The sequence below is a fragment of the Pleurodeles waltl genome, chromosome 2_2 (genome assembly GCF_031143425.1).
Source record: "Pleurodeles waltl isolate 20211129_DDA chromosome 2_2, aPleWal1.hap1.20221129, whole genome shotgun sequence".
NCBI lineage: Eukaryota > Metazoa > Chordata > Amphibia > Caudata > Salamandridae > Pleurodeles > Pleurodeles waltl.
Window position 1 is genome coordinate 891,019,541 of NC_090439.1, and position 13,330 is coordinate 891,032,870.

The 13,330-nt window shown below is 47.0% G+C and overlaps 1 protein-coding gene across 8 annotated transcripts in view; it reads right to left on the minus strand.

The window, feature by feature from the left end:
• UBR5 (ubiquitin protein ligase E3 component n-recognin 5) overlaps positions 1–13,330 on the minus strand; it is a 1,605,594-nt gene that overhangs the window by 1,145,012 nt on the left and 447,252 nt on the right. For all 8 annotated transcript variants that reach the window (XM_069220579.1, XM_069220580.1, XM_069220578.1 and 5 more), the window contains one exon: positions 10,367–10,564. In XM_069220579.1, coding sequence (XP_069076680.1) covers positions 10,367–10,564 — 198 coding nt within the window. The remainder of the gene's footprint in view (positions 1–10,366; positions 10,565–13,330) is intronic.

Sequence of the window (13,330 nt, forward strand, 5' to 3'; positions counted from 1 at the left end):
TTAGACTTATTTCTCAAAGCACCTTTGGTGTTCCCTGGCTGCTTGTTGGTGAGAGGATCAAATTTAAGGTCCTCTGCCTCGCTCCTAAGATGCTTCACAAGACCAGTCCTGAATACTTTCAAAAATTATTTTGCTGGCATGTGCCTACTCTGCCCGCAAACTATGCAATTCTATGCCCTTCCATTTAAGATCACAATCTAACTTGACTCAATTCAGGAAAAAGCTAAAAAACGGTTTCTTTTATCCCTCAGCAAAGAGAAATATATTTGATAGCTTCTTCTGAGGACACTAGCGCAAAGACGTCATTTGGGATTCGTGCACTTTACAAGCTTTCTTACTTTCACATGATAATAATTTGCAGAGTAAAAAGCAGGATTGTGTTTTTTCTTCTTCCAACAGTATTTATGTGCAGCTCTTTTACTAAGCTAACTGTACATCCAGATGTCATCAGGGGTGAGACCTTAATGGGTAAGTCTGCTGCAAGGTTTTGCCAACTGGGCTTCGAGGGACTGAGATCCTTCTGCGTCCAGTAACATGCCCTGTGACTCTAAGTCTTCCTCTTCCTTAAATAAAATATCTTGTTCTTCTTCTTTCAGAGGATAGGGTGTTCATGTCCTTTGTCCCTTCTGTCTTTTCAGTCAAGCCTTGACAGTACTCTGCACACCTTTCGAAGAATTACAATAATTTCGACTTCAAGTTTCCTTTACTTGCGTTCAATTTCGGATGACCGACCTTCTGCTTTGAGCAGAGGTGTCAACTTCCATTTCGAAGTCAAGCCTTCCAATGCCAAGATCTCGCTCGACTGCTTTTTTGTCTTCTCCTGGATTCAGTAGTCTTTAGCCGCCATAGCTGTCTCCAAAGCTATGCTGCCTGCAGTATCTTTCGAGTGGGACACAAGGGGTTCCTTCGACTTCTGCTTACCCTCGGTGCAGAGTCAGCTTTTACTGATTCTGAGCTTGGTGAACGACTCACCCCGTATGCTTCTTCAGCATTACCTAAGGTCTTTTTTCCTTCGATTTCAATGTTCTTTTCCGAAATCTGAGCCCTCTGCTTTGGCCACCTCAGCAATATCTTCCTCTGTGCTCGACAACTGTGGGTCTCTCAGCAACAGAGTTTCTTTCTGGTCAGAATGGGGCGGTGTACCTGCTTCTGTTTCTCTCTTGGTATAAACGCTGCACAGGCATCGCAGTCGTAATTTCTGTGATCTAACGGAAGGCAGACGTTACACACTTGACGGCTATATGTAGGAAGCTGGCTTTCTATATAGTGCACTTAAATGAAGTACACTGTGCAGAGAGTCCAGTGGATTCACAACTGGCTTAGCAGAGACAGAAGTAGACAGGACTAATGCTCTATGTTGTGCTAGTGTGGGTGAGCAGTTAGGCTTATCAGAGGGTAGTGATTTGTTGATCATTTGTTGTACTCACCAAGGCAATAAACGAGAGACAGACTCAAAGAATAAATCCAAGACCAATTGAGAAAAGTAACAATTCTTGTTACATGTTTCAAACCCAAGCAATTCCTAATCAGGTAAGTAGACCTTTAAGCATAAATACTTTGCAGTTTCAGAATTCAACACAGTGGAATTTTCAGAGTTCTCTCAATATTATTTTACAGAGAAAAACAATATTCAGCAAACACAGGGTTAATGACTGTAAGGAAATGTCTCCTTGGCATGGTTACCCCCTGACTTTTTGCCTTTGCTAATGCCAACTTATGATTTCAAAGTGTGCTGAGGCCTGCTAACCGGGCCCCAGCACAAGTGTTCTTTCCCTAACCCGTACCTTTGTCTCCACAATTGGCACACCCTGGCATCCAGGTAAGTCCCTTGTAACTGGTACCCCTGGTACCAAGGGCCCTAATGCCAGGGAAGGTCACTAAGGGCTGCAGCATGTCTTATGCCACCCTGGGGAAACCTCACTCAGCACAGACACACTGCTTGCCAGCTTGTGTGTGCTGGTGGGGATAAAATGACTAAGTCGACATGGCACCCCCCTCATGGTGCCATGCCAACCTCCCACTGCCAATGTTATAGATAAGTCACCACTCTAGCAGTCCCTACAGCCCTAAGGCAGGGTGCACTATACCATAGGTGAGGGCATAAGTGCAAGAGCACTATGCCCCTACAGTGTCTAAGCAAAACCTTAGACATTGTAAGTGTAGGGTAGCCATTAGAGTATATGGTCTGGGAGTCTGTCAAACACGAACTCCACAGCACCATAATGGCTACACTGAAAACTGGGAAGTTTGGTATCAAACTTCTCAGCACAATAAATGCACCCTGATGCCAATGTACATTTTATTGTGAAATACACCCCAGAGGGCATCTTAAATATGCCCCCTGAAACCATACCGACTTCCAGTGTGGGCTGACTAGTTTTAGCAGCTTGCCACACACCAGACATGTTGCTGGCCACATGGGGAGAGTGCCTTTGTCACTCTGTGGCTAGTAACAAAGCCTGTACTGGGTGGAGGTGCTTCTCACCTCCCCCTGCAGGAACTGTAACACCTGGCGGTGAGCCTCAAAGGCTCACCCCCTTTGTTACAGCACCCCAGGGCACTCCAGCTAGTGGAGTTGCCCGCCCCCTCCGGCCACTACCCCACTTTTGGCAGCAAGGCTGGAGGAGATAATGAGAAAAACAAGGAGGAGTCACTGGCCAGTCAGGACAGCCCCTAAGGTGTCCTTAGCTGAGGTGACTGACTTTTAAAATCCTCCATCTTGCAGATGGAGGATTCCCCCAATAGGATTAGGGATGTGCCCCCTCCCCTCAGGGAGGAGGCACAAAGAGGGTGTAGCCACCCTCAGAACTAGTAGCCTTTGGCTACTAACCCCCCAGACCTAAACACACCCCTAAATTGAGTATTTAGGGGCCCCCAGAACCAAGGAAGATAGATTCTTGCTACGTAAGACGAAGAAGGACTGCTGAGCTGAAAAACCTGCAGAGAAGACGGAGACACCAACTGGTTTGGCCCCAGCTCTACCGGCCTGTCTCCCCCCTTCAAAAGAACTGCTCCAGCGACGCGTTCCACAGGGTCCAGCGACCTCTGAAGCCTCAGAGGACTACCCTGCATCTAAAAGGACCAAGAACTCCAGAGGACAGCGGCTCTGCTCCAAGAAAGAAGCATCTTTGCAACAAAGAAGCAACTTTTAATGAACACACGTTTCCCGCCGGAAGCGTGAGACTTTGCACTCTGCACCCGACGCCCCCGGCTCAACTTGTGGAGAACCAACACTACAGGGAGGACTCCCCAGCGACTGCGAGCCAGTGAGTAGCCAGAGTTGACCCCCCTGAGCCCCCACAGCGACGCCTGTAGAGAGAATCCAGAGGCTCCCCCTGACTGCGACCTCCTGCTTCTAAGAACCCGACGCCTGGTAAGGACACTGCACCCGCAGCCCCACAGGACCTGAAGGATCCGACCTCCAGTGCAGGAGCGACCCCCAGGTGGCCCTCTCCCTTGCACAGGTGGTGGCTACCCAGAGGAGCCCCCCCCTTGCCTGCATCACTGAAGAGACCCCTTGGTCTCCCATTGGACTACATTGCAAACCCGACGCCTGTTTGCACACTGCACCCGGCCGCCCTGTGCCGCTGAGGGTGTACTTTTTGTGCTGACTTGTGTCCCCCCCGGTGCCCTACAAAACCCCCTGGTCTGCCCTCCGAAGACGCGGGTACCTACCTGCTGGCAGACTGGAACCGGGGCACCCCCTTCTCCATTGAAGCCTATGCATTTTGGGCACCACTTTGACCTCTGCACCTGACCGGCCCTGAGCTGCTGGTGTGGTAACTTTGGGGTTGCTCTGAACCCCCAACGTTGGGCTACCTTGGGCCCAACTTTGAACCCTGTAGGTGGTTTGCTTACCTGCAAAGCTAACAAACACTTACCTCCCCCAGGAACTGTTGAAAATTGCACTGTGTCCAGTTTTAAAATAGCTTATTGCCATTTGTGTGAAAACTGTATATACTATTTTGCTAATTCAAAGTTCCTAAATTTCCTAAGTGAAATACCTTTCATTTAAAGTATTGTTTGTAAATCTTGAACCTGTGGTTCTTACAATAAACTAAGAAAATATATTTTTCTATATAAAAACCTATTGGCCTGGAATTGTCTGAGTGTGTGTGTGTTCCTCATTTATTGCCTGTGTGTGTACAACAAATGCATAACACTACCCTCTGATAAGCCTACTGCTCAACCACAATACCACAAAATAGAGCATTAGAATTATCTCTTTTTGCCACTATCTTACCTCTAAGGGGAACCCTTGGACTCTGTGCATGCTATTTCTTACTTTGAAATAGTACATACAGAGCCAACTTCCTACAATGACGACTTATGAAGCCAATCTCAGGAAGCAAAGTTGAGTACTGGGCACTGATGAGAACTGAAGGAAGCTGGCCCAGTATGTAGTGGACACCTATAGTATTACACGTGGTTAGACCGGGTTACAGTGTCTAGACAACAAGGGCTCTCTCTCCGGGTAGCTGTGGTGAGCAGCCAAAACTTATCTAGCAGGCATGTGAAGCACTTGCAATACCACAACAGTCACACAGTAACGTATGACACATGAAAGGTACCACAAACTGTTGTAAATATAAAGGTACTTTATTATAGGCACACTAAACTAGACTAACATTTATATGCCTTCCTCTGGAGGTATTAACACAGACTATACAACAGAAGGTACTAAAAAAAAACAAATTAGCAAGGGCCCAATAGGGGGGCCAAACCAAATACTAAAAAACAGGAATGCGAAAGGGTGTCCCCCACCAGAGAGTATGGCGTTAACTGGGAAAGAGTGGAAGCCCAAAAGGTAAGTACCTAGAAGATCCCCAGTGGCCGGGTGCAGAGAGGTAAGTTACCAGGTTGCCTCATAGGCTAACATGAGGATGCCATGATTGGATAAATGCAGAACCAGGACTAGACCAGTAGAACCCAAGGGCTGATTCTGGGCAATGAGGACCTGCAAATGAAGGGGACAGAGTCCACTCTACGTAGGAGTGCCCAGGTGGAGCAGGAGGCAATGCCCAGCCTTCTGCAGCTGACGATCCGGGTTGTTGGTGATGGATGAAGTCCAGCAGTGGGGTCCAGGTGATGCAGTGGAGTCCCTGAAGTCACCTACAAGCTGTCCCTCGACAATCGCCAGATTTCAGATGGGCCAGTGGACAGGAGGACCACCAACAAGCACAGGGAAATGCAAGAGAGCTGTTGGAAGTTTTGCAGAGCTGTGGAGGACCAGGAAGGTCTGTAGACTCAACCCTTGGAGGGGAGTCCAGACTGACCTTCAGGACGCAGGAGAGCCAAAAAAAGCAGTCAGAGCCTCCACAGGCAACCCACTGACAGCAGGCAAAGTAAGTCGCAGTGAGGCCCAGACAGCACACTTGAAGAAGAGTTCCACGTCGCTGGAGGTGCAGAAAGGAGACCATCCTTGCAGAGGTAGAGTGCTGGTGGCCAGGGCTACTTGGATCCTGAAGCTCCCTCAGAGTAGAAGTCAACAAGCCTTTGTTGGTGTAACAGTCGCGATTCTATCCCAGTGGCAAAGACAAGGGCTCACCGTCGCCCACATTAGATAGAAGGCAGAGAGGACCAGGGGATACCTCAGAACCACCACCTGTGTTGGAGAGCTTTGCAGATCCGATGGACAGAAGATCCCACCAGCCAGATGCCGTTGCCTTAGGAGCTGGCTGGCTGAGGATGCCGGATAGTGACTTCTTCACTCCAGGGTGGTGGGGGGGGGGGTGTCCTTCCTTCTTGGTGCAGTTGAAATCTTGCCGACCTAGAGGATGAACAGCCTTGGCGATGTTGCAGAATGCGGACAGAAGCCTCAGTAACAATGTTGCAAAAATAAGTCTTCCTGGCAGTGCAGTCTTGTCCTGTGCAGGCCAGCAGCGGTTCTAGAGGCCAGGAGTGGATGATGACTTGCAGAGAGTTCCTTCCAGTATCTTGCACAACAAATCTGGGGACCTATCCTCAAGGGAGACCCCTCAATAGCCCAATAATGGGGTTTGGTCACTCCCTGGCTATGACCACCTATCAGGAGGGGTCAATGATGTCAAGCTGCCTGGCCTACCCAGTCATGCTCCCAGAGGCCTTTGCACAACTTGTTTCCAAGATGGTAGAACCAAGTGGCCACCTGGAGGGCTCTGGGTATCATCCTAGGAGTGGAGATGGACAGGGGAGTGGTCAATCCCCTTTCCTTTGTATTTCGCGCCAAAGCAGGGATCAGTGGTCCCTGGACAGTTGCAAACAGGATTATGCAAGGAGGGCACCAAATGTGCCCTTCAAAGCAGCCTGGTGGCGAGGGGAGGCTACCCCTCCATAGCCCAGTAACACCTATTTCCAAAGGAGAGGAGGTTGCACCCCTCTCCTACAGGAAATCCTTTCTTCTGCTGTCCCCTGCTTGAGCTTGTCAAGTAGAAGGGGGGCAGAACTGTGTCTGGGGGGGCTGCCCACAGATCCTGAAAAACTGGTAGGAGCAGAACTGGGGGATCCATTAAGGAATCCCCGGAGTGAATGGAATAATTGCACCAGTACTGGAACCAGTAATTGGGTATGATTCCGATATGTTTGATGCCAAACATGCCCAGGTTTGGAGGTATCATTATGTAGCTGGACCACAGGTAGTGACCAATGGCCAGTACATAGATAAAATGGCTTCCCCGCACTTCCGAAGTCCAAGGAATTGGAATTCGTAGGTGCACCTCTACTCATGTAGGGGTTCCCATACACACAGGGATCTGCTCCCTGCAATTTAGGCTGAAATGGTCTATTATAGGGGTGACTTAGTGACCTGATGTAGCGGTCAGCAGTGAAAGGGTGCATGCAAATGGCAGGTCTGCAGACAGTCTACATGGGCTCACCTGGATGGCATAATACATGCTGCAGCCCATGGGAGGCCCCAGGTGAACCAATGCCTTGGGTACCTACATACCATCTACCAGGGACTTACAGGGGTACACAAGTATGCCAACTGTGGGGTGTATGAAGTACCAAAACAACACAATTTGGAGGAGAATGCACAATCACTGGGTGTAGGAAAATGGCTCCTTGTTGCCCCCCCCTTCCCCCACTTTTTGCCTGATATTGCTGCTGACTTGACTGAGAAGTGTGCTGGGACCCTGCTAACAAGGTCCCAGCACCAGTGTTCTTTCACTAAAAAATTACCATTGTTTCCACAATTGGAACACCCCATGCACAGATGCCCTCACATGTGCCTTTGTGCACCCTGCCTTCAGGGAGACTTACACCTGACACATGCTTTGATAGGGTACCTGGCACACAGGGGGGTGTGACAGGTTGTGTTTTCAATCTAGCCTGCACCAACAGACGCAGTCTGCAATGGCAGCTCTGTGTGTGTTTGGTGAGGGGTCTCTGGGGTTGGAATAACTGGTGCTGCAGCCCTCAGTGACCTCCCTTAGTACTCCAGGCCCTAGGGGCCAGGGGTACCATTTACTAAGGACTTGTATAAAGAGTTTGCCAGTTGTGGAAAACAACTTGGCAATTTTGGGGAAGAGATCTGGCACCGGGGACGTGGTTTGCTGGGACCCACTGCACTAACAGTCAAAGCCACATCAGAAACCAGGCAAAAAGTGGGGGCTACCCAAGTCAAAAAAGGTGCTTTCCCACAATATCCTTCTGTGCAAACTTGTGGTGGCACTTGGGCCAGAAGCAAAAAACAGTACATTTTCCATGTCACATTCCGGTGTGCGGACCCTTGGTGACTCCAAATCTCATGCTTTGTTCATAGGTCTCTCAAACTCTCCATAAAACTTCCTTTTTTCCAATGTTTCAAGAGCCTTCAGCAATGCTTCCGCACCCAACAGAGGAAAAACAGACTCTGAAGATGGCGACCACTCTTCGAAGCATCTGGGGAAGACATATGACTTTAGGAGCAGCTGGATTAGGCACCAAACGGTCAGACGGTCAACGCCCAAAAAAAAAAAAAAAAGTAAAAACAGAAGAATAATGCACAGCATGTGAATGTAGAAAAGATTGACACTGCAAAAATATATTTTTAAATAGGTTTTAAGTCAGTGCATTTTTATGCGGGAGATGCAAAAGAAAGACAGACACTAAAAACAACTAGTATACATAAAATGAAAACTACATTTCCAGGAGTATATATTTGGGAGGGCCTCACTACCCATCTAAGTTCAAACTACTGTTAGATATGTGTCCATTAAAAGTGTGCATACACTGAAAAGCGAAAAACATTTGCTGTATCAAAATGTTTCTATTGTAACAATAATGCAAGTAATAAAGTGACAGAGGTAAAAGAACGCCTAAACATCTATGGAAAGTGGGTGCTGAAATAAGATAGGCATCTCATTAACTATTTGTAGGCCGTTAAAAAAATAACATGTAATAAATTACCAAAGACCCAAAGTTCTTTCCCATTTTTTTAAAACTGTTTTTGATTCCATAGTGCTTTTAAAAATTGTTAAGAATTTCAAGTTGAGTTCCCCAAGTGAAAAATGCTGATCCTCTATGGGGATTTGATAATCTGACTGAGAGTGCTATATGGGAGTGGTTTTATGTTTAATACGCTGAATCCAAGAGAGGGTCTGCAATGCACCCTTAGCTTTGTCAGTCTCGGTATCCTCTATTTTTTTTTCCCAACATCTGGTCAATCTGAGGATTGAACAGATGTGTGCCGCTGAAGGGCAAGTTCACCAGATGGTGCTGAACCCCTAGTTTAAAACCAGAAGCAGGCAGTCAGGCGTGTCTGGTCAGATGATACCCTGAGCAGGAGTATCTGCTGGCTGAATCCACAGTGCACTTGATGGTGGTACTGGTGATGATTTTTCCCTTAGTCACAAACTCCTGACCTCCTTTCGTACTGGTCTGGGAGATGTTGCAACTCCTCTTCCATCTCGTCCCAGTGGGCACAATTGCATCAAGAGAGTAACTAACAAATTAGTGATAGGCCAATCTGCAGCAGATTGGGCCGCTACCGTCTTCCCTACTGCATCAGTTTTCTTACTCTCCCAGTTCAGTGGGAAACATGTGGGGGTATTCCCCCATGCCCTTGAGTTTGCACATTTCTGTGCAGTGTGCACCACTAGAGAATCAAGAAGCACTTGTCCCCTGATGCAACAAGGGTCAGGGGGGAAGGCTTAAACTTGTTCATCCTAGCTGTGGTCACTTCTCTCAATTGGCTACTTAAAGATACCAGTGACCGGTTTGCCTTCTGATGGTATGAAGACAAAGGGTGTAAACCTGAGGTAGGGCTATCCTGGGGTACTTCACTCAACATTTCAGGCAGTAGCAGAACTGAGTCCTTTCATTACGGGTGCATTCTAGGTGCTGAGGAGTGGAAGGAGTCCTCTAAGTGGTCAACTGTGGAGGCGAAGGAGAGACGACTCAAACACTAGGCACCAATTTTCAAAACATTGTTTCTTCAACCGATGGCCTAGAGCAGTGGTTCCCAACCCATGGTCCAGGGACCCCTGGGGGCCTGTGAAGCCTCCTCAAGGGGTCCCGCAACTGCTGATTTTAAAATTAAATATTAACAGAATAATAAAGTGTATATAAAGTGGGTAAATTCGTGGGAGCAATGTAGGTGCATCAAACAGAACACAGTATGGACAGTGTGTGGCTTCAATTGAATTTAGAAAAGCTCAAACCTTCCTATTAAAATTATTTTCTTTTAGGTTTGTTTGCAAATTAAATAAAATTTGTTATCATTTGTATGTGCTAAATGAATGTTTATTTCTGTATTTTTGTATATTGTTTTGCATTTCAAATCATCAATGTTTAGGATGGGTTCCCCGGCTTTCAGTAATGACCCAGTGGGGGTCCCCAAATTCCAATAATAATTCAGTGGGATTTTCCCAGATTTGAGTAACGATAAAGTGGGAAACAAATGGGCCAGTCGAGAAAAGCACGCAGCGACAGACCGCAGCTTGAAGGAAAACACCTAAACCCTATGGCAGAGAGAAACCAATTTAAGAACGGAGCCGATACCCATGCGCAATACCAATCATAACTGGAGTTACTTATATTGCAAGACTTGAAAGACTTCTTTGAAGAAAAGCAAGCTGCAAACATCTGGGACAAACTGGATGGAAGGAGTATGAGCAGCATGTGCATCTACAGCTCCACGTCCCACAAACCCAATTTTATTAAATTGCAAGTTTTTTGGAACTTGTGATTCATATTAACTGTGCATAATTTAAAAAGATTTCAATAAGTAGATAGTACATAAGGGACCATTACTATGCCCCGAATATTCTTCACACTCCACGGTCAACATTTAACATTATGGAGTATTCAAACAGTCTGCTAACAGGCAAAACAAATAATGTAGAATCAACCATTTCCAACACATACCGCCTTAAAAATAATGTTATTGTCTTCCTCTGCAACATACCTCCACAGCCATGATGATTATAGCTGCTCTCTTCTTAATGGTCGAATTGGCAGGAAGATTTGATAAAGAATGAACACCCATACCAAGGCTGCTTATTGGAGGTAGATCAAGCCAATCCGGATCTCTTATTCCACCCATACAATCTTTTGCCATGGGATAGATTGTGCCATTTCCATCCCTCAGAATGATAGGTGATTCCTACAGATAAAGATTAACATACCAACTATATTTCAAAATTATCACCCTAATGCAAATCAGAATCATACAGTAAACTGAAAATCATCTGCTGTATTCAAATTACTGACATGGAAACTTGGTTACACAAATGCAGCTCTCAATGCAAATTCTTTTTGTTGCGGAGCAATTGATATCCACACTGGGTAGCTTCTTCTACTGATGGAGGTATGAGTCATTCTTTACTAGATCATAGCAAAAGAAATTGCTACATGAAAATATTTTTAGAAAAATTGCTCCAGAATCCCACGTTTTGGAGTGACTATTCAGAACTCACAAATATCAATGGAGATCTATTGAAGGAGACGTAACATTGAGTAGATTAACGCAGAGAGCAGTAAACATAAGAAATTAGTTACCTATACAACCGTTATTTATTTTTTATGCTGTAGAAATAAGAAATGAGTTACTTACCTACAGAACAATTTACTTACTTCGGTAACACTCTTTTAGGTGAATATCTAATTGCAGGTTCCTCATGTCACAAACCCTTTCAGAGAGCCACGGGACAGTCAGGGGCTCCTATGCCCAAAAGTGGGCATTGAGACATTACTTCTGCTGTCTCAGGGCTGATCTATAATAGATCATGAACAGTTGGGCCAAGTATTACCCCATCAGCCATTGACTCAGGGGTAACAAGCGCAAATGTCCAAGGCTTCTCGGGAAGAGGACTCCCAACAGTCCTAGTGGTTCCCTCCAGACACAGTGTGTAACGGGTAAGGGTGACTGCCCTAAAAATGTCACTTCAACTGGGAACAACTCAAAACTTCACCGTCACCTCAATGGGAGTTACAGACTTCTACAAGGGGAGGATGTGGGGGGGGGGGGGGGGGGGGGGGGCGACTCCTTCGAAACAACTGTCCCAACTGGATCAGAAGAATTACATTTCACCAATCATGCTCCACTCACCAGGATCCCTGCTAGGACTTCCTCGCTTCAGGAACTTTCCTCCACCTCATGAGACACACTGGCCTAGGCAAGCAGCACACAGCTAGTGTTCCAGGCACAGGGCAAATGTTCTTGGCTTCCTGCATGATGGCCCTTCACCCAACTGGAAGACTAGCAGATCTTGGTCCCCGTCCTTCGTTGCAGCAGCCTCACTTTTATAGTTCATTTCCAGACACAGATATGTTTTAGTGTTTGGTACTTTAAAATTCGTGTTGTGGGTGCCAACATCTTTAGAATGCAATCTCCTTTGTCATGTCTTTTGTCAAAGGGACAGTCTGCGAAAGCAGGAGTGCCTGCAGTTCCGACTGACCCACAACACCAGCCAAAGGAGATTGCACCTGGCTGTCATCCTCCACTAACATATGTCTCACCAAGGTTCAAAAACCTAAGCTTCCACCTTGTAGGAGACTGGGCTTTCATTATAGTACCCCTGCAACCTTTTGCCTGGTATTTGATGCAACTTTTGACTGAAGTACACTAGGCTCCTGCTAACCAGGGCCCCAGTGCCACTGTTCTTTCCCCAAAAATGCACAACTGTTACCCCATTTGGCAACTCTTTTGGCACCCCTGCAAGTCCCTAGTAAATGGTACTCAAGGTACCTACGGCATGGGTACCAAAGAGGGTTCCCAAGGGCTGCAACCTGTATTGTACCACACTCAGGGCACCATCACCTAGCTCATGCAGACTGCGTGTCGTGGTGCAGCTAAAAGTGAAAACATGACATGGCACACAGCCTGTGTGCCATGGCCACTAATGCTGCATGCAGTATATGTAAAGTCACCCCTTCAGGCCTTCAAGTCCTAAGGTGGGGTGCATTATATTACGTGTGGTCATATCTGCAAGAGCAGATATGCCCCTGCTATGTATGTTGATTCTTAGGCATCGTAAGTGACCAGGAAAGTCATTTTAAGTATATGTGCTAAACAATGGTCAATACGAGTTCCCCAGCTACATGATGGCTTCACTGAAATAGGGGCGATTGGTATTAAACATCTCATAGTAATAAACCCTCACTGATGCCAGTGATGGATTTCTTAAAACATGCCCTCAGAGGGGACCTTAGAGGTACCACCTGAAAAATCTACCAGCTACTAGTGTGCTGGCTAACTGGTCGTAACCAGCCTGCGCCATACACAAGTTTCAGACCTCCCTCCCACCCCAAGGGTGAGACCATCCGCTCTAGGGCGGTTAAGAACAAATCCTGCTCTGGCAGAAGAGTTGTACACCCCTTCCAAAAGGATGGCCTGCTAATTAGCACTCTAAGGCATGGGACTTCAAAGAGCCCATTGTAAGGAAATGCCTCCTTGGCATGGTTACCCCCTGACTTTTTGCCTTTGCTGATGCTATGTTTTGATTTGAAAGTGTGCTGAGGCCTGCTAACCAGGCCCCAGCACCAGGGTTCTTTCCCTAACCTGTACTTTTGTTTACACAATTGGCACCCACTGGCATCTAGGTAAGTCCCTTGTAACTGGTACCCCTGGTACTAAGGGCCCTGATGCCAGGGAAGGTCTCTAAGGGCTGCAGCATGTCTTATGCCACCCTGGGGACCCCTCACTCAGCACAGACACTGCTTGCCAGCTTTTGTGTGCTGGTGAGGACAAAACGAGTAAGTCGACATGGCACTCCCCTCAGGGTGCCATGCCAACCTCACACTGCCTATGCAGTATAGATAAGTCACCCCTCTAGCAGGCCTTACAGCCCTAAGGCAGGATGCACTATACCATAGGTGAGGGCACCAGTGCATGAGCACTGTGCCCCTACAGTGTCTAACACAAACCTTA